General features: G+C 47.5%; 8 protein-coding genes across 8 annotated transcripts; 4 read left to right on the plus strand and 4 right to left on the minus strand.

Annotated features, from left to right (window-relative positions):
• Positions 1-417: 417 nt before the first annotated feature.
• Positions 418-2,056, plus strand: N7455_007066 (uncharacterized protein; the record flags this gene model as incomplete). The annotated part of the gene is made up of 6 exons (XM_040961328.2): positions 418-457; positions 530-669; positions 743-887; positions 949-1,554; positions 1,623-1,861; positions 1,943-2,056. The coding sequence occupies 6 exons, from the start codon at positions 418-420 to the stop codon at positions 2,054-2,056; spliced, it is 1,284 nt and encodes a 427-aa protein (XP_040808221.2).
• A 381-nt stretch (positions 2,057-2,437) lies between these two features.
• On the minus strand, positions 2,438-4,196 carry N7455_007067 (uncharacterized protein; the record flags this gene model as incomplete). The annotated part of the gene is made up of 3 exons (XM_065605518.1): positions 2,438-3,612; positions 3,660-4,020; positions 4,068-4,196. The coding sequence occupies 3 exons, from the start codon at positions 4,194-4,196 to the stop codon at positions 2,438-2,440; spliced, it is 1,665 nt and encodes a 554-aa protein (XP_065461372.1).
• A 976-nt stretch (positions 4,197-5,172) lies between these two features.
• N7455_007068 (uncharacterized protein) lies at positions 5,173-6,480 on the minus strand (the record flags this gene model as incomplete). Its single annotated transcript, XM_065605519.1, has 3 exons — positions 5,173-5,494; positions 5,597-5,821; positions 5,918-6,480. The coding sequence occupies 3 exons, from the start codon at positions 6,478-6,480 to the stop codon at positions 5,173-5,175; spliced, it is 1,110 nt and encodes a 369-aa protein (XP_065461373.1).
• Positions 6,481-9,257: 2,777 nt separating this feature from the next.
• On the minus strand, positions 9,258-11,161 carry N7455_007069 (TRAPP trafficking subunit Trs65 domain-containing protein; the record flags this gene model as incomplete). The annotated part of the gene is made up of 4 exons (XM_040961331.2): positions 9,258-9,426; positions 9,486-10,596; positions 10,658-10,930; positions 10,987-11,161. The coding sequence occupies 4 exons, from the start codon at positions 11,159-11,161 to the stop codon at positions 9,258-9,260; spliced, it is 1,728 nt and encodes a 575-aa protein (XP_040808226.2).
• A 172-nt stretch (positions 11,162-11,333) lies between these two features.
• N7455_007070 (snoRNA-splicing protein PRP40) lies at positions 11,334-13,855 on the plus strand (the record flags this gene model as incomplete). Its single annotated transcript, XM_040961340.2, has 4 exons — positions 11,334-11,468; positions 11,519-11,670; positions 11,718-12,792; positions 12,848-13,855. The coding sequence occupies 4 exons, from the start codon at positions 11,334-11,336 to the stop codon at positions 13,853-13,855; spliced, it is 2,370 nt and encodes a 789-aa protein (XP_040808236.2).
• Positions 13,856-15,840: 1,985 nt separating this feature from the next.
• Positions 15,841-16,278, plus strand: N7455_007071 (uncharacterized protein; the record flags this gene model as incomplete). Its single annotated transcript, XM_040961321.2, has 1 exon — positions 15,841-16,278. The coding sequence occupies one exon, from the start codon at positions 15,841-15,843 to the stop codon at positions 16,276-16,278; it is 438 nt and encodes a 145-aa protein (XP_040808216.2).
• Positions 16,279-17,028: 750 nt separating this feature from the next.
• On the plus strand, positions 17,029-17,256 carry N7455_007072 (uncharacterized protein; the record flags this gene model as incomplete). Its single annotated transcript, XM_040961345.2, has 1 exon — positions 17,029-17,256. The coding sequence occupies one exon, from the start codon at positions 17,029-17,031 to the stop codon at positions 17,254-17,256; it is 228 nt and encodes a 75-aa protein (XP_040808249.2).
• A 201-nt stretch (positions 17,257-17,457) lies between these two features.
• Positions 17,458-20,287, minus strand: N7455_007073 (uncharacterized protein; the record flags this gene model as incomplete). The annotated part of the gene is made up of 7 exons (XM_065605520.1): positions 17,458-17,842; positions 17,891-17,990; positions 18,054-18,476; positions 18,531-18,723; positions 18,844-19,133; positions 19,248-19,743; positions 19,802-20,287. 7 exons carry the CDS (start codon positions 20,285-20,287, stop codon positions 17,458-17,460), a joined length of 2,373 nt encoding a protein of 790 aa, XP_065461374.1.
• Between the last annotated feature and the right edge of the window lie 480 nt (positions 20,288-20,767).

A 20,767-nucleotide genomic window follows, 5' to 3' on the forward strand; every position in this document is an offset into this window, starting at 1 on the left:
CGCCTTTTATCCATTGCTTCGTTTTTGATGTTATACCTATTTGTTCAAACGAGGCAGTCCTTGAATTGATTTCCATATCTAGCGTGGACAAAGAACATTGCAATTATCCTATTCCTTTTGCTAAGCCTTCACTGAGACATTCTTATAATATTGAAATGTGGTCCTTTCGACAATGCATCGTTTTTGGAATGATATTTGGGTCAGGTGTGTCTTCGATCGAATTTGAATATCCTGGCAATCAATATCTGACCAATTCTTATAGGGGCGTTGATTGGATATGACTCGGGCTATTTGAATGGTGTCTTGGGCTCAGAGGATTTCATCGACAGATACGGGATAACAGACCATTCGACTGGAGCAAAGTATCTAAATCCTGAGACCCGATCACTCTTTACTTCAATTTTGGCGGTGGGGACAATGCTAGGGTCAATTCTAGCTTCTATCACTGGCAATCGAAGTAAGTCTCTTTCCCTGAGCCAAATCATTGCTTTCGACTTTCTACAGTGCCATATTGACAAATTATCTGCAGTTGGTCGCAAGGGCAGTTTGGTCCTGGCGGCAATGGTTTACGCAATTGGCGTCATAATGCAGACCGTCGCTCCACCACCAGCAGCGTTTTCTGTAGGTCGTATATTCCTGGGTGCAGCACTTGGAATTATCTCTGTTGTGGTAGGTCTAGCTCATTGGGAGGACTCCAAAGTGGCGAAGAGAAGTTACTAACATTGAACCAATTCTTTCACAGTCGCCTATGTACTTGGTTGAATCTTCAAAAGGAAACACAAGAGGTCGACTAGTGTCATTATACACTCTTCTTCTCACGTGTGGCAATGTATTGGCATGTGGCATTAGCATGGGGACAAGCAAACTATCTGGTGCGAACACATGGCGTGAGTTACCAAAGACACCGATAGGACAGGTTATCAGCCATTGACCCTTTTCTTGAATTAGGGATAACTGTTGCTTTTCAGCTTTTCCTCGCATTGGTAGTCTTTATGGGAGCCATCGTTGCCCCTGAGTCACCTGTCTTGTTATTGAAGAAGGGTAAGCCCGAAGAGGCTCGCCAGTCCCTTGCAGTCCTTCGGAACGTTGGCATGAACTCTGAAGAAATGGAACAAGAGTATGAGGAAATTAGTAGCTGGCTCACAGAACAAAGCACGCACAGAAGTGTTAAACTGATTGAATGCTTTCAAGGATCAAATCTACGCCGCCAGTTGCTTGGGGTGTGTATGGCGATTCTGACCATCTCGACTGGGATCACATTTTGGTTTGGTTATGGAACGACGTTTTTCCAACAAGCTGGAGTCAGTAACTCATACTTGATTTCTCTGATTCTCGCCCTCGTGAACGCGATATTCACGGTCTTATCGACCTATTTGGTGGAAAAGGTTGGTCGACGTTCATGTCTGCTGTGGGGAGGTATGATCATGGGAGTGGCAATGCTGGTTCCCGCGGTCATCAACATGGTCTCTCCAGACAGCACCAGCAGTCATAACGCTCTGATCGCAGGTACGGTGATCTTCATTGCAGCTTACGCTGCGACTTGGGGTAGTATAGGTATGAAAACATTCTTCCAATTTCTCCCGCCATGGTTCTTTCAAGCGGTCTTTACTGACAATCTCTAGGTTGGGTTATTATGACTGAGCCCTACTCTCAGCGCCTAAGGCTTCATCAATCCACTATCACCATGCTGGTCTATTGGTTATCGACTTGGGCGATTGGGTTTGTAACACCATACCTCGTCGATGCCACTGCGGCAGATCTTGAAATTAAGGTGTGCTTTATCTGGCTTGCCATGATTGTCGTTTCAATTGTATGGGCGTACTTTTACGTACCAGAGCTCTCCGGACTCTCGGGTTCCGATGTAAGTTTGATTTTCTCAAAACCATCATTCTCGGCATATTGCCATCCTATTTATCGCAACACATTCTTACTAATTTAACAGATGGATCTTCTTTTCGAGGCTCGTATCCCAGCATGGAAATCCAAGCAATGGAGCACGTTAGCCGGATACGGATCGGACATCCCAGATATGACATCCAATGTTACCAAATGTTGACATTTGAGGCGTTCAAAGGAGGGCTAACGGTCTTTGATCACTAGCAAATGAATATCTTAAACAGAGTTATTGAGTTGGCCTCAACCATTTAGTTTCTGCCTAACGGATATTAGCAATAAAGCGATAGATGCTGTGAGCCTCATTCATGTGTCGATCGTTGTGGATTGCTGTTGTTATATAAATTTTCCAGTAGTTTAGATGTAGGTTTAGAAAGGAGGTTAACGACTTGATGAAAAAAATAGGAATTTCAAGGAGAGGAAAGTCGGAACAAAGTAGAAAACAAGATACAATGAGCAATGTACATAGTTAATGTCCAACTAATACAACAATCTTCAAACCAACATGGTTGTCTTGTTCTATTTAACCAAATAGATCAAACGACTACCATTGGCATCGTGGGTTGGCTGGGTCATGGGAGATTGTGATATTGTCGCCGGTCAGACGCACGGCCTTCGCGTGCGAGCGGAAAGCTGGGATCGAACTCAGACCATCAACAGAGCTGTTCAAGATGCCATGCTTGGCAAAGGAGAGGATGTAGTCCTGTATGACAAATGCAACAGTCTGGTTCACGGCGCCAGTGTTAATTAGACCGAAAGATGAAGTCTTCTGGTTCGGAGTGTAGAAGGTATATGAGGTGTCCTGTCCGTGAATACCTGGCGACATATCGAAGAGGTAGGCATGGGAAACATTTTCAAATGCAGAATTCAATGCATCCGCGTTGCATCCGATGATGATATCACCCCCCGTTAAGGCCGCTCTCTCGTAGTTGTTGGTGTATCCCTTGGACCCGTCGAACACGGGAGGATAGAGAACCTGAGTGATATGATGGATGGTAGATCCCTTGACACTATTGAGGAGATTTCTCACTAGATTCTCGTATTCCTCATTGGTATGCACAGCCGGAGTAAGCACTAGGCCCTCATCTGTGTTGTGGGAGACCACAATATCCACCGACCGGTCGTACTCTCCACGGCGGAGTAGCGCCTTGGGGTCTTCCTTGACAAGGCCACCATCTGGCGTAGGGCCGTAGACGGCTGAAGCATACGGCTGCGAGACGCCGACTGAGTTTGAATTGGCCGACATTAGAACATCCGAAGGTAGCTGACGGGCTTCGGCCAGCGAGGTAACATTTGTCAAGGCGAGGAAGTCCTTAAAGGTCTTCTCTTGATTATGCGACGACCGGTAGGGAAATAAACCGGGAGATTGCAGCACGGCCCGTTTGAAAAGGGATGGTGTCGCTCCTCCATGAGCGACGATGTGTTGCATTATGGAACCGCCGCCTGCAGATTCACCAAAGACTGTCACTTGGTTCTTGTCTCCTCCAAATCGATAGATATTGTCCTGGATCCACTGCAAGGCAACTCGCTGATCGTAAAGCCCGGCATTGAGTACACCGTCTTGCTCTTCGAATGAGGACCCAGATAAAAAGCCGAATGCACCCAGTCGGTAGTTAAGAGCAACGTATACCACGCCTTCCGAGCCACCGGCTTGGCTGCGGTCAATTAAGCCCTTGGATGATCCAAAAGAGGTCTTGGACCCAGCAGTGAAACCTCCGCCTTCGTTTCTTAGTATTTTGCTGCAATGTAGGATTTTGGGTGCTTACCATGGATCCAAACCAAAACAGGCGAGAGCTTTCTATCCTTTTTGGAACCATCGAATATCTTGCGAGGCACCTGGACATCCAAAAACAGACAGTCCTCCACTCCACCGACGGAGATCGCGGACATGTCGCTGTAGGAGACATTGGGAACAACTCCTGTCTTCAGGTAGTTGTTTAGGTACTGCGAGGTACGCAGCTGCCAGGTGGGTGTTGTTTGAGTGCAGACGATTGATTCCGAGTTCGATTGAATGGTCGACCGGTTGGTTAGGGGAGGCATAGGATGTCTCCATCGAAGATCACCAAGCGGGGGAGCAGCATATCGGATATTGGAGAAGCTGTAATAGCTGTCTGAGTTCTTTATTCGCTGTTAGGTTCTGTAATAGAAATGCAAATTTGAAGGGGGGATCCTACATTGTTGGCTCCAGTCGCTTGGTATATTTCATAGCCAAGATCCACCACAGGCTGTTGCTTCTTGGTGCAGTCGGCGTTCACTGCAGCCAACATGCAGCCTAGCTGTAAGAAATGTTTGAGAGCCACCATTATTGGATAAGCTACTGTGATTGTTGCCTTGATGTGGTTGCAGCAGTCGTAGGAAAAAAGGGGTGACTTCTAACCTATATATTTATACTTTGGCACATTGGAGCCTAGCAAGACGTAGGCCAAAAATATTCGGCCGAAAATCCTACCCGTGGAACTCATTACGAACTGATTTGTCTCGTAGTACTACGCAGTACGGAATAGAAAAAAAGGAGCCATATTAAGAATGACCACCCCGGTCTTGGCAATGTAGACTGAATACGGATACGCGTATAAAAGAGATCTGCATATAACCCCGGGCCCACTTGGCCCTAAGGTCGACATTGTACCTAATGGAAATTTCCGACTAACTAACTCACTCTGACGACCGGATCCATTGAATCTATTGGATGTAGATATAGAGTTTTTTAGCGTCACGATATATGTCTTATTTGTCGAGAAACCGGAATGAAGAAGGCGTGGGGAAGTGAAAAACAACCAGTATGAGAATCCATCCATCCCACGGGTGAAATACTCACCTAGACCGGGTTCTAGTTGACTGTGGCTACCTATTAAGCATAGATACCCAAAATGAATCCGGCTATAGTTGACCACCGTTAAGTCCTATACTTAGGGGTGGTTACAGCGGCTATATTGATTATATAATTATATAGTCAAACCTTGGAATGGATCCATATAGCCACCCGTGGGTAGGGATCCGAAAGGAATATGATTATTCATGAATATTCATGAATATTTGCGAATATGAATAATATGAATTGAATAATATGAATATGAATAAGCCCTTTATTCATATTCGCAATATTCATGAATATATGATTAATTTATATTTATTCATATAATAAAATACCATACATTACCATTCGTTTCATTACATTCGAATACATCAATCATGCTCAGACACTTTATTCCATAGCGAATTATGTGCCTGTCTTTAATATCGAAGCACTGAAAATTACATGCATGCACCGGTGGAGATTTATGTCTGAGACTTTCCTCTCAATAGCATCAGCCATCGCATAGTCTCCGCGTTCAGACGGTGCCTTCGGAGGCCCAAGACATCTCGAGCATTGCTGAACTCGCGCTCAATCCCGACCTCTGCCGAAGGGATGGGTAGGTAATCGCGAGCGGCTTTTGCCATAAGTGGAAAATTAAAGGCGTTTGCCTTCCACCACTTGAGGACCCATTCTGCGTCCGCATCGCCGATCATGTGGTAGGACCAGTTGACCGGCGGGGAATCCAAATACTTATCAATATCCGACAAAGATGCCTCTTTGGATAGCTGGACTTTGCGCAGAGTTCTCCACATTGTTTCCGACATCCCTGCTGGACGTGGATGGTCAACTTCACATGACGCAAATGGCTCTGGAGGGTATTCTTTCTTAAGAAATTCCCGCACTTACGAGACGATAAGCCCCGAATCTTGCTCGCTCATTTGAGACACAATCAGAGACGATTTGATGCGCGGATCCAACACGGAAGCCATATAGTAAAGAAGGTTGTCGTCCATTTTCCTAGCAAACTTGTTCATCTTACGAATGCCTCTTTCCACCGCATCGCGAATTTCAATATTCACGTCTTCAAAATCTCCCTCCGCATTTCGAACGTTATTTAACAAATCGTCCAAACTCTAGTAAATTGGTAGACTTTCCACAATTGTTGGGCATACCTTTGAAACAGAGTTCGTGTGGTCCCAGAACGGCTTGAGGATCTTGGCCACTTACTAAAGTGTCGACCACTCGTCATCGGTAAGCTGGAGGGCCTGAATTTCTGGATGTATCCGCACAAACTGCCCCAGCTCAGTTTGTAGCCGAAGGGCATCTTGAATCATAATATACGTCGAGTTCCATCGGGTGTCAACATCATAACTGACTTGTTTTCCAGGTGATACTTCTTTCCAATCCCGGCGGCGCTGTGGGCTACGGGCGATCCACAGCGTCAGAAATCGTATTTTCATGATTGCTCCTTTCGTACTGTGAATAGAGTTGAATGCTGGGCTAGTATGAATAGCCATGTCGTCCAGGATCGCCTTTACTTCTCGAGCCGAACCAGCCCTCAAAGAAGCTAACACATCTTTGCAAATCAGATTGAGGATATGGGCAAGGCAAGGAATAAAGCTCGGTCGTCCGCGGAATCGCATTAGAGGCCTAATGCGAAAGCGGTCATCGTCATTATCATACTTCTTGAGGAGCTGGTTATGTAGGCTATCACAGAGCGTCCCGTTATTGCCCGCATTGTCTCCTGTGATGGTCAGGAGCTTTGGCGCGATGTCCAGTTCAGCGAGCATCTTCAATACAACTTCCGCTAGATTCTCTCTAGAATGCGGCCCATTAATCTCGGTGAACTCGAGAAGCTCATCTCGCTTTTCAAAATCGGGGGTGATCCAATAGCCAAGGATACCTATTATCGCAATCTGATTTTCCGACGTCCAAACGTCAAGAGACAAAGCGAGTGTGCGGCTGCTCCTAGCAAGCTCCTCTTTCACTGAAGCCCTACTTGAATGGAATTCCTCTTTGATTCGGTTGAAAAGAGTATCAGCAGTCTTAATAGGCAAAGAAGCCCCCGTTGCTTCAATGAGTGCCCTGAAAGCCGGATACTCCACCACTGTAAAAGGCTATCTTGTTTGAATGACCCATCGGACTAGCATTTCTTCAACGCCAACCTTCTTTCTCGGCGACTCTAAGAACCGGTCGAGGCTTCCTTCGACCGCGGGTAAGAAGATGGAGTCGGCCCCAGACTTAATACGATGCTTTTTCTGGAGATGCACCAACAAATTCGAAGTGGAACCATAGCGCGACGAATCTCTGGAGGACCAGCTGCAATGTTTACAAATCAGCAGTCGGTCTTTTTTCAGTGGGCCACCCTGCCGACACCAAGTGCTATCCAGATCTATGGTCCAAAAGTGCTCAATGGTCCAACTAGAATACGACTTGGTTTTTCGTCTTTTATGTGCGTGCGGACTACTAGTATTGCTCCTACTTTCCGAAAATGCAGGATCAAACGGGGAGGGGGAAGAGCTAAGCAAAGAATAAGACTGCTTCGTCCGAGGCGTGTCTTCGGTGTTCCTAGGTGGGGAAGGCTCAGGAGAGTAAGGGCGTCCTATTTCAAAGGTGGATTCCTCAGACTACTCCGAAGGTGACGAAACCAGGCCATTGTGTAGAGCATTATAGTCTCGACGTGGAAGACCACGCGTTCTCCGCATAGACGGATTAGGTGTAGATGCCATGCTACTGTTTCCTGGTATCAGTATATCAAAATGGTATCGACGGTGATGCATCACATACCTTGAGCTACCTGGGCTGGGGTTAGAAACTGATAGGGGACTTGAGGATAGGATGATGGTTGACAAGCCCAGTCATGTTCACGCTTTATATGCCCTTGTTGACGTAGAAAGTTGATAGATCTCTTTTCTGTTTTCTGCAACGCGACATTGACGATTCTGAACGTAAACAAATGCAGCCAGGGTCATTAAAGGCTCTGGGTCGTGGAGCAAACGCGTTTTTACGTGCCATTTCTCAAGGCTACTTTGTGCACCAAGTTTGGAGTGGATTGGAATAAAATCAGGGAACTGAGAAGAGCTATTCGTTTAATTGCCTAAGATGATTTGCAACTAGGTTGACAGATATATATAATATTAACGGATCTTCGTGGCCGGTGTCAAGTTTCTATGGACAGACCCACGTGAACGAGTATCATGTCTCAAAAAGATCCACTATGGTACATCAAGCTGGTCAACTCTACATAGGTAGGTTGTACCTCCCAGCATATATTCGCAATCGAAATTCATAGCTCAGCTTTGCTGATGAAGTGATGGTATTGTGAAATCGACCACTAAGCGCATTTCGGTAATACGATAACCGCTGTACCGGACAAAGTATTAATGCGGAGAAATCTCATAATATGAATAATATGAATGCGAATATGAATAATGCGTTTATTCGCGCGAATAAAAAATTCATATATTCATATTCGCGGACTGCGAATATGATTATGTTGTATATTCGCATTCCTTTATTCCTTTCGGAACCCTACCCGTGGGCCCGTAGACAGTAACCACTCCTAACTACGGAGTATAGGACCTGACGGTGGTCACGTAGCCGAATTTATTATGCGTACTCTCATGCTTGGCATAACTACCTAGTACCCATCCCTAACTGGGTGCCCCACCTGGACAGTGGGCAGGACCCTAAGCGCCGTCATAAAGCGGCCTCACCCCCGGGAAATTACGACGACCTAGACTCCGATGCGGACAGCGCGGAGAACCCTCAAGGGGTATGTCTTATTTAACATGTATTTATTTAGGCTTACGCTAGTTAGCAGCCACCTGCCTAGGGGTGCACCTTATATCCATTGATTTATAACCCCATAGAGGATGTCTAGGTAGATACATCCATATCCAAGCATTTGCTCACTGTATCAATTACTACTCTTATGTTGCCTACACTCTGTCAGTATATGGCATTAGTTTACCTCGGTGCCTATGTAGGGTTCAATAGTTGATATACTACTTGTCCTATATAGTTACTATACTTTCCGAATTGTCCCTGTTTGATTTGAGATATCTCTTACCTTCATTTCACTTGACTGCCCGGAGGGCCATACATATAGTCCTATATCTGTGTCTCTTATTCTACACGTGTGACATCTCCCCCTTCGGGTTTATATCAAGGGGGACTGTTATGTATCCCAAGTAATTGTGAATAATTTACATGAAACTGGGGTGGTCTTTAACATGATATATACAACATGACCGAATATAAAGTAGTGAGTTAGTTACTAATGATGGAAAATGATAGTAAGTATACTAGTATTTAATAGATTTCTTGCAACTTTAAAGAAGCAATTCGGGATGAGTTGAACATCGCACAATATTTCTAGAATGAAAAATATGAAGACGCCATCGAACTCTGGAAGACGGCTGACTTCAGTATGTTTAATTACATGGGGGACATGGAGGTATGGGGAACTCGACAAAATCATGGGATTGCACGAGTTGTCAAGGAAATGCCACTTTGAAAGTAGCTATAGATTCGTGTCATATATATGTACAGTGCTAGGCTACTCTTAACCAGAGCGAGGCTGATCATCCGCCAAAATGTCCGGAAGATCTCGGATATCAGTCGTTTCGTTCGTGTTCACATCTACAAGTCGGACTGCCTCCAAATGAAGTGGGCCCGTGGCCAGAGGAAGGAGTTTGATTTCGGTCGAGTGGCAAGTTCCTGGAAGGAGGGGTCTAATAAAAATGTCAGTTTACAGGAATAAAGGGAAAGAAAGACAGCAGAGAGTGCTCACCCCACGCGAATATCTGTGCTCAAGCTGATCAGCTCCGCTTCCTGGCCAGCCACACTCTTTTGCCTCGCATGAACGATATTATCGTCAGTCACCGCCTCGGCCACTTGGTCCTCCTTCCGGCTAGTAATAGATGATGATGAAGGTCGAGCAACATGACCTCGTGGGTCCACGCGTTTCCGCTTGGGGATGGCGATCAAGGCAAACTTGCGAGGAACGTTTGATCGATTGACAATAAAGACGTCCCAAGAGAAGACAGAACCCACTTGCACGCGAACAGGTCCGGAGAAGGAAATTGTGATACCCACATCGGTGACCGAATATGCTCGTTCTCGTAATGAGCTTCGATGGGAAGGTGTCACACCCACTTGAGTTGACACCGATAGACTGGTAGGGCGGTTGGTCCTTTGCAGTGCTGGACTGGGCCCCCCAAAAGTCGGATTTAGGGCAACTGAGAAATCGACATTGGTTCTCCACTGCATAGAAATACGTGGCTTGCAGGTATGATCCACGAGGATTATTGCCTCCAGAGATATGTCCAGCGTGCTAACCAACGCGGTAGATGATGGATTGGTCTCTGGGCCATACTCCGGCGTGAGTTTATACATGAGGGTTACGTCGTCTCGTGGACGGCAAGTAATAGGAAGAGTCAGGCCCGGGGTGTCTGACAGCGACTCAATCGTTCCCTCGGACAGGTGAAGACTTGCTTTATCAAAGGAGACCTCGCAAGCCAGATAAGGGGTGACCTCAAAGTCAAGACTGGCCACGGTCATTGGTATAGTATTGTAGGAGCTCAGCCGAGAGTACCGAATCCTTGCACTTGCGGCGGGCACAACGCGAAAGGGATGGCCATGTTGTTGCTGGATATTGTATATCGGGTCCTCGTTATACGTCGTCGGTACGACCCTCAATAGTCTAGAAGCAGGAAGGAAAGGCTCTTTATGATTGAAGGATTTGTCGGTGGATAGAGATTGCAGCATGTTGGCCGATGCGGGGACGAGTGAGGGGAGATAGTCATCCTCCGAATCCTCTTGGCGGCGAGCGTCAGCCGGATTCAGAGTGGCAGAGGCAATGAATAGGAGTGACGGGTGTTGGATTCGGATACGGGGACGTCCTATCAACCCATTAGTGACGCTCAGGTCAAGATATACAGCGCAAAAACCCAACCAACTCACGTAGTATAGTTTCAATATTCCAAACCAAATAGACATGGTTCCCACTGCCTTCATCGCCCTCAAACTCGTTGAAAACCACCAGGGGATCCTCATCTCCACTGACAATCCCCGAGAATATTATATCTCGAGTTGGCGTAAGGTTTTCGCCAACTGATTCCGCTGGATCGACGGCAAAGACATCGAGCTTGACTTCGAGTCGTGGCAGGTAATGTTTCAGGATTGTCTCTGAGCAATCGGACAGCCTCAAGACAATACGGACGGGCAAAAATTCATCTAATAGCTATTAATGAGGAAGATCCAAACCCCGCGGAGCCTTTGAGGGTACATACCAAAGAACAATAGAGACCGTTGAGGGATTGACGAGAGGACAGAGGGGAGATCATCAGCTCCATTCTCTAGGGCCGAAGTGAGGGCGCCCTCAATGTCAAGTGCCGGAGCATGAGGCACAACTGTGTCAAGAATGGCATGACGCAAGAATTCACCCGGGATCTCCAGACCAGGCATTGCGACAACGGATGTCGCAAAGGAGTCGATAAAGTGGCTGTTTGGAGCTCAGGAGATAACCGATAAGTGTCGATACGGTCGACGCGAAGTGCCAAACGCGCAGAAAGCGCGGAGATCATTCACGAAGCTCCGTTTTCACTTCTCTCTCTTCGTATCTTCAACATCCTTCACCATGGATCCCAGCATTAACCCAAGCTCTGCCATATGGCAGCAGGCACAAAATGCTGAAGGGCGCGTTTATTATTACAATATCCAGACCAAAGCCACACAATGGACCAAGCCTCAAGAGTTGATGTCTCCGGTTGAGGTTTGTATTTGACCTGCAAAATGTTATGAGCTTAACTGACCTGTTTGCAGCTTGCTCTCGCAAACCAGCCATGGAAGGAACATACCACAGATGCTGGGCGCAAGTACTGGTACCACGCAGAAACCAAGCAGAGCACATGGGAGATGCCTGCAGTTTACAAAGATGCGCTTGCACAGGCGCCCGCCCCCCAGGCGACCCCCGCGTAAGTTTCTTCCCTGATTAACTCCCTCAATTTTAACCACATTATAGTGCGCCTTCCTTTGTGGCCGGCGGAACCTCTTTCTCGCAACCCCAGCAACGTGACCGTGACGACTTCGACCGAGGCGACCGCGGTGATCGCGGTGATCGAGGATACGGCGATCGACGCGGTGGATACGGCTCATATGAAGCAAACGGAATGGTTGCTGCCCCAGAATACAAATCACAGATGGATCCCGACTACCATTCTCTTGAGGAGGCCGAGAGCGCCTTCATGAAGCTCCTCAAACGTCACAACGTGCAGCCGGATTGGACTTGGGAGGATACAATGCGCGCTACGATCAAGGACCCGCAATACCGAGCTCTCAAGGATCCGCGAGACCGCAAGGCAGCCTTCGAGAAATACGTGGTCGAGGTTCGCATGCAGGAAAAGGATCGGGCGAAAGAACGATTCGCCAAGCTTCGCGCCGATTTCAACACTATGCTGAAGCGGCACCCTGAAATCAAATACTACAGCCGCTGGAAGACAATTCGCCCGATCATTGAGGGAGAGACCACATTCAGGTCTACCAACGAGGAAGATGAGAGACGTCAGCTTTTCGAAGAGTACATCCTTGAACTCAAGAAGGCTCATCTCGAGCAAGAGTCTGTCACGCACAAGGCCGCTATAGACGAGCTGATGACCATTTTAGGTTCACTTAACCTGGAGCCATACACGCGCTGGTCCGAAGCTCATGCGATCATTCAGTCTGATAGCAAGTTCCAAGGCGATGAGAAGTTTAAATCTCTGAGCAAGTCCGACATTCTGACTGCCTTCGAAAATCATATCAAGTCCCTGGAGCGCGCTTTCAATGATGCTCGCCAGCAGCGCAAGACAGCCAGAGCCAGAAAAGAGCGCAAGAACCGAGAGCAGTTTGTGGCCCTTCTTAATGAGCTCAAAGCTCAGGGCAAGATCAAGGCGGGCGCCAAGTGGATGAACATCTGCCCGATCATTAAGGATGACCCCAGATACCATGGCATCCTGGGCCAGCCTGGTTCGACCCCTCTTGATTTGTTCTGGGATATGGTGGAAGAAGAAGAGCGCGCTTTGCGTGGACCTCGGAACGATGTTCTCGATGTTCTGGATGTAAGTTCTCTCGGATTGAACCAAATCGTTGACTATGTATACTAACTGATTCCAGGACAAACGATATGAAGTTACGACCGAGACGACATTTGATGAATTCAATTCTATCATGTCCGCCGACCGCCGCACCTCCAAGATCGACCCTGAGATCCTCAACCTCATATTCCAGCGTATCCAAGAAAAGGCAATCCGACGCACGGAGGATGAGAAGCACGCCGCCGATCGTCAACAGCGCCGCGCCGTGGACGCACTGCGCTCCCGTATCAAGCGCCTGGAGCCCCCTGTCCGGGTCACCGATACCTGGGCTGAAGTTCAACCTCGCCTTGAGAAATACGAGGAATACAAGGCCCTCGAGTCCGATGAACTTCGGGAGTCTGCCTTTGAAAAGGCAATTCGCCGGCTGAAAGAAAGAGATGAGGATGCAGAGAGGGATCGCGAAGCACACTCTCAAAGCCGTGGAAGTCGACGGGATTACGACCGTGGTGATCGTGAATATCGCAGTGGACGAGGAGAACGACGTGGACCCAGCGGCCAGTCCAACCGCACCCCGGAAATGGATGCATACGAAGCAGACCGTCGCAAGGCACAGGCCGACCGCGAACGCACTTACCGCAAGGTCAGCGGTATTTCCCCACCCCGTGACCGTCGCGACGAACGTGGAGACCGTGACCGTTACCGCAGCCGGGACCGTGACTTTGACCGTCCCCGTACTAGAGACCCAGACCGACGTGAAGACGAACGCGAGCGCCTGTACCGCACTCGTGGTGATCCCCGCGGAGGTCGTGATGAGCTCGATTATGGTGGTGGTACTGGTGGTGTCGACACTCGCAGTGTCGCTAGTGGTGACCGCCGACGCCGACGTGACAGTGATACCGAGAGTGTGGCTAGCCGGTCTGCCAAGCGGTACCGACGTGATAGCCGTGAGCGAGAGCGTAGCAAAGGGCCCAGAGTCTCCCGACGGGAACGCTCTGCTATTCCGGAAGAAGAACCCGAGGATGCGAAGAAGAACGACGAGAAGGCCATTCACTCTGGCAGCGAGGAAGGAGAGATTGAAGAGGAGTAGATGGGAGTGGACATTCTCATTCACCCTTGACTTCATATGCAAGTAATTTCTGCCCTTCAATACACATGTAGGATATTCAGCTGAACCTATGTTGCAATCTCATTTGCCTTCTTCCAGACCTTGTAATCTTCCCTAGGCATCTACTACGGACTTGAACACCCTCGAGGTCACCCTCATGCTTGAGTGGTTGTCAAAAGTTGGAGTCTGAACTATTTGAGTCTCCATAATGCCACTCTTAATATTGCACTAATTGCACTTGTAGCAGATGCAGCCGTTCATTGGAGAATTAATTTTACTGACGTCTTTCGGTTGTATATCGCCTAGTTATTGTGCTTGGGGCCTGCTGATGTTGTGTTCTAATAGTCCTTGCAAATAACTCACAGATGAGCCCCCTCGAGTCTAGCCAGTAGAACTACCCATTACTTCTTACATATACAAATATAGTAGGTATTCTCACCGGGCGCTGAAAAAATATCGGGCTGGAAAAGTCACCAGTGGACATACATAACCTTGTTCTGCGCCTATAGCGCAACCCAGCTCACCTCCACTATATATTCATACCGCCTACCTAAAAAGCGTAGTATAGCACCACACTGAAATAGTACACGGAGCTGCGCTTTTGTCAAAAGCCAAGGATTTATTTCTTTGAAACCACTGGTTTTTTTTTTTTTTTTTTTTTACAAATTATACCCTTTCTATTACCCTCCCTCCTCCCTCGTTTTAGTGGTATGTGTTAAAAATCTTACTCCTGATATACCCTCACGTATATGTGAGATTCATGCCATCGGAGGGTTTTGACTGGCGGTATATTATATAATCAGGAGTGTGTGCCCAGGTGGGGCTGAGGGCTGCAAGACAAGATTCATGGGGCGTGGCCCCCAGATTTCTCATTGGAGGCCCCCTGTGGAGTGGATTTCACAAGCGTTCCACCACATTCTTGGCGAATCTGGAGTACACAGCCGCTTTCTGATTTACTACACAACGTAGCCCCCATTCCTTACATACACCTACACCTACCCCAGCGAAACTTTCCCACAAACATCTGTCTACTCCCATAACTGATTAATCTCTACTACAGTCCTTTCATTCTTTGGCGCAATGTCTTTGGGATCACTGGCACGATGGCAATCTACCCTGTTTAGTGTTTTTTGGTTCACGAACACTAAATCGTATCTTCAGATCGATATACCAATGAGTGTGGTCATCACAACACTAATAAGTTCCGCCGTCTTCTTTAAAGTAAAAATCCACAAAACCTGCCGCTTGTTTGTTCGACTGAAACTAATTCATCGCGATCTTCTCAGTTCGAATATACAGATGGAAGCGTGATAGCGGCACTCGCCATCTTGGAGACCCCAACTTCCACAAATGATTTACACCCCGAGAAAGTCGGCATTTCTGAAGTTGACAAAGATGAAAATTGCTGTGTGGACCAGAGGGATGTTACATCAAGAGATAGACCAGAAGATACAAGGCAGTTCCTCTGGAGTCTGAGGCATAAGTTCCTCTGGGAGGTTATACCTTGTCTCAGTACTGGACTCCTCATGCTTGCTAGTCTTTATCTCATACCGCCTGTTGACTTCATTGGCCTCAACTTCAACAAAGGGCATGGTATTACCATATATCTCACCATGGGATTCTTGACGATGAGGTCAATCTTCTCTATTACACCCGGCTCTAATGCGTTCACCAACCAACGGAGCCTTGCTCGTCGGCATTTACATAGTCAAAAGGGACCCTGGTCCATTTATTCTGGGCTTAACATCTTCTTGGTATATATCCTTGTGACAGCTTTGATCATTATCCTAGCGAGGCCAATTTTCGCAGAAGAGGGACCCAACCTTTTTGTCTCAATTTTTTCCAGGTTATTTTTCGGACTTCTTTTAACAAATCTGCATACGGCTTGGGTTCACGCCGTCATTTCGAAGCCTAGCACCAAATCGATTTGGCAGAGACTTCCTGGCTGGCGAGAGTGGATCGGGATGATGCCAGCAGCATCTCTGGATCTAGTCCTACCGAACTGTGTCTACCATTTGACAAAGAGATTTGGGGTATTTATGGGTTACCAGGCTTTTGGAGAACTTCCTTCCTCGCAGGAAAAACTGGGAAGTATCGCATTTCTTGCAATTGCCGTTGTATTTGAATACTTGACCTCGATTTTCACACGAGTCATATATGTCAGGGTTGCGGCATCAATGCTACCCGACGATGATGAACCCGTTGTACCGTTCGAACACAGCTTTGGAGGCCGAGCCGGAGACAATAGGACACATTGTCTTACCATCATTGATGCTTTCAGAACTATGGCATTGCAGAACTGGTATCGTTATCTGAAGATTGTCTGGGAAGTGTTTTGCTACGAGTACCTTGGGATGGTGTTCTTTGGCATTGCCATCGCCATCCAGATGTCCTTTTGGGCGTAATGCACTGCTGTATTCAGACCCATCGCTGATCCCTCTGCAAGCTACCACTATGTTGTAAATAAGTGATTCTGCGTTTCCTGTGTGCCATACTTAGGTTTATAAATGCGAAGTTTGAGTCTCACTTCACTATTTCTCACTTCACTATTTCACCCAGGAAGGGAATTATCATAGGTGAATGGTCTCTATCCTTGTATAGTTCGAAGCATCCTCGAGGGTCGGGTAGTGTCCCTTAACAGAGAAATCTCCACTACACGGAGCACAATTTGTAAAGCTAATCAAGTAAGTACAACTCAAGAAATCATACTAATGGATCAAGAGGATTTATACTGCCGGGACCCAAACTATGTACAAGCCCTGGAGTCTTTTTCATTCTCAAATATTATTTTTTACGTCACCCCCTGTCGTCACCTGGGCAGTTCCAAGGTTCTCTCTCAACGACTCTGCTCCTGCCTCCTTAACATCCGAAAAATGTGACTTCTGCTTGTTAACAACAGTGAACGCCTAGGCTTATCGCGACCTAATGTATGCACCCTTTCACCTAATACCATTGCCACGCAATCACTGATATCGTATAATCTTGGCTAGTGCTAAAAGCGACCCCATCCTGGATGCAGCCCAGCGATACCTGCTGTCGAAACCGAAGCCAAACGTGTCCGTCTGCAAGCTTATGAGAAAGGACAGTAAGTAGTAATCATCCTCTATGACCTTGAGATCGTACAGAACTTACGAGAGTTAACCTTTAGTATCACCATGGATAGTAATCCAACAAGAACCCTACACCCGAGAGACGTCCTTCGCCAGCTTGCTGAGTCAATGAATGGGGAACACGATGAACTCTCCTTGACTATGCCCGCATACACTACCTGGAGGTCCGCTCTCCAAGCTGTCGAGTCAGCCCTCCACGGCATTGACGAGCCATTGATCGTCTTTCCTCACCGCAATATAAACCGTCGCGCTATGCGTGAGTTAGGGTTGTAAGCAGCGGCGCATTTTGACTTGGGAAATGTCCAGGCTCTCCCCATTCGAACCAGTGTCGACCTAGAGAGGCTAGAACTATAAGTCCTACTACAGAGGGGCAAGAACACCCATCTCCATAACTTATATGGTTTACTATTATGTTACCAAAGCTTGAAGAGACTCGGCCCCTACTAAAAGTATGTAAATACCTCATTATGGCTCTTAATTAATTAATATACAAAGCCACAGCTCGCGCATTCGGTATTGACAGTATTTCTGTATGTTAATTTTGGTATTCTCGGGCTCTAGGGCAAAGACTTGCGCCGCCGGGAGTGAATTCTTGATTTCGGGAGCAGGTCGACTGAGAAAGACAACCCGAAGTTTTCCTGGTGAGATTACTTCGGCCTTTTTGACCAGATTCTTGAATGTTTCAAGAACATCCTTCTTCCTATCGCCACATTCATCAAGCCCATCTATCACGACATACAGCCGTGAGATTCTCTCACATAATGTCTCCAAGAGGGTGTTTATTGTAGACAAGTCCGATAAGATGGAGCTTAATGAGGATTTCATCTTGATGTAGAAGTAGGGAATTAGTTCGGTGTGTCTGCAAATTAATTGCAAGAGTATGCCACGAAGTATCACTATTGCAGACCCTCCAGACCCGGCCTTTTCACTGCAGTAGAAGTAGGAGGTTGTACAGTCTGTCTTCTGCAGGCACGCTTCAATCAAAACAGACGCTAGGTATGTTTTACCTAGCAGATATGTCAGTCACACTTCTTTAAACTGTTACAGAAAACAGAGAAACGCAAGCTTACCAGCCCCTGGACGCCCGTTAATCCAAAGGACAGACCCGGAGGACTCATCAGACTCGGTATCTAGCCATTCTTTGATTTTGATTGTGTCTAGAATCCACTCTCCGCTACCTTCATACCTGATTCGGTCACGGCATATGTTTTTATGCTCGGTTTCCGCCTCTGTCGCTGCAATCCAATCTCGGACCTCGTGGAAGTTCTTTTCCTGTCGCTTAATTTCTCCTTGTTTGAAGCCGAGGATGTCCTTTTCCACTTGTTGCAGGAGGCGGCGAATCTCCATAGTGTCCATGGAGGCTTGCTCCGGATCAATGTGTGTCGCTCGCATTCTATCTTCGATAAGTGTTTTATATGAGCGCATTTGACGCAAAATGTCCTTGAAAGTTGGTTCATCATTCTGCCAAAGGGACTTGAAAACAACCTTGAGTGCTACATTATGCGGGGATTAGCAGGGCTTGAACAACATATTACGCTGCATCTCACCTCGCCCAGAGTATATTTTCATCGCATCTGCGTGAAATGTCAAGGCATCGGCAAAAGTACGGCCCAAAAGTCTTTGAAATCCTATGTGATGCTCAAAAATTCCCAAATTTCCATCAAGCAGGGGCAATTTGTCCCCGATTTCTTCATAAGCCGATAAAAGCCTGTCCAGGAGATCGGTGTGGCCTCTTGATATCTGGCAAAGGGTCAGCTAATAATAGTCACGAAGATTTACATTCTTCCATACTCGAAATAGGGTATTGGCCTAACCCCAGATCAAACACATGATTTCATTGGAACCCAATAGGTCGTGAACAACTGTTCCCAACACTTCAACACGCTTCATGAAAGTCTCGATGCGTCTCATGTTTCGCAATGCTTTCATTTGTTGCTGTTCATCTTGTATCCGCTTCAACTCTTTTTTCAAGGTACGAAGATCAGTTGCCTGGATCTCGTCCAGTTGATCTAGAGTTACTTTGTCCTTGAAGTCTTTCACCAGCTTATCAAAGATGTCTCTTGGGACTGCATTTTCGGTAGCCTGACGCCCTTGGGACTCCACGTGAGCACGCCGGGTAAGTACTTCTTGTGGCGAATACTGGAAGCGAGCTACAGTTGAATCAGCATGATACTTCTCAACCCAATAGTGGACGCGAGTAAGAGCCATGATTTCATCTCCCATGAGCCTGGACCAAATAGTTCCTATCATCTTTGCAAACTTACAATTGAATGATTCCGGCCTGTCATGGGAAACATATTGCGCTAAAACTTCTTTCGCCGCCGCTGCCGCGGCCGCTGCCGCATAACTCTGCCAGTTCTTGTTCTTGTGGCTGTCGGCATAGTCACAGACCCCTTTGATGATGAGACAGTTGAATTTATCCCACACTCCCGCTCCTTCCATTTCAAAGGCTATGATCCCTTCTGATGCAGCCAGCTGATCTCGATGCAACGCCGACTTCATGACCGTATCTGCAGTGCCGATCGTGCCAAAGTAGATCCGTTGACTGGGACTGCCCTGATCACCGTGTCCGGATCGTCGAGCACGGGGAATAAGCATGTAGTGATCGCACCCAAGCTCCTCACAAGAGGTATTCAAGGCTACGGTGCAGACAGATTCTGCGAAGCTACACTCGACACACCCAGTGTGATGCCTGTGAATGTATTGCGCGGCAAACAGCTGATCAGGCGAGGTGGGATACTCCGTTCCGATGCGAGGATCCTGCATCAGACCGATTAATATGCTGCATCGTTCTCGCGTGCAGCTGTTGCGCCATAACCTGCGACTTCCAATGCTGGATAAGGCCTAGGATCTGTTCATTTGGTTTCCCCGGTCCGTCCAAAATTGTGTCCTTGCGCTTGAACCCGGTCGGGTACTGGCGACCGAAAGCGAGTCGGACGAGCACCTCACTCACGATCACGTCACCTAGGATAATCTCTCGATTGCCAGGCCCGTACGGCACCGCCCCGCAGATCCCCACCAGTAACACCAGTTGAATGGAGACGAAACTCATGTCGAGGGAGGCCGCCGCGCTGGCCGACTGGACGTTTCCCATTCCAGGGAGGGTGACCACAACGACAGGATGTCTTCCACTTCTGCCGAAGGCATAGTGATTTTGATCATTGCGGGCCCGGCCGTAGGTAGAGGCAACGTCATACCAAATCTCGTCTAGAGAACAAAGAACAGCGTTGGCCTCCAGGGGTAACGCGCAGATGATGGCGATCTCGAATTCATCGCGGTTGCTGGGACGGTTTTGACCTTCCATGGCTGGGGTGGGAAGAGGAAAAGAGAATTCACCTGGGCAGGGTAGGGGGCTGACAATGTTGATGAATCAGACCGCTCGTGGGGTCGCGTAAGCCTCAGCCTCCGCATTCATGCAGCGTGCAGCTTAGACCTGTGCAGAGCCCCCAAAGCCCAAAGCCCAACCTGCGCCCATCCCGCAAATAGGTTGGGTTTTGGGCCCGGCCTACAGCCCACCGATGGGCTATAGGCCTAAGGTGGAAGCCTACTACTGGTTAATAGGCCCCTGAGTAGGCCCCAACCAGCACGAACATACCGAGAATTTAGATACTAAAATTGAACCCCCTTTTAGGCCTTCTCCTAAATGTAATATTTTATTGATTTAAATCATTTAGAATCAATTACTGTTCTTTCTCCATATCATGTTTAAAATCGCGAGAAAGCGCGTTCTTTAGATAATTTATAAATTATAGAAATTCACTTAGAAAGTGATAGTACTCCTAGT

The sequence above is a fragment of the Penicillium solitum genome (genome assembly GCF_028829755.1).
Source record: "Penicillium solitum strain IBT 25940 chromosome Unknown utg000004l_segment0_segment0, whole genome shotgun sequence".
Lineage (NCBI taxonomy): Eukaryota > Fungi > Ascomycota > Eurotiomycetes > Eurotiales > Aspergillaceae > Penicillium > Penicillium solitum.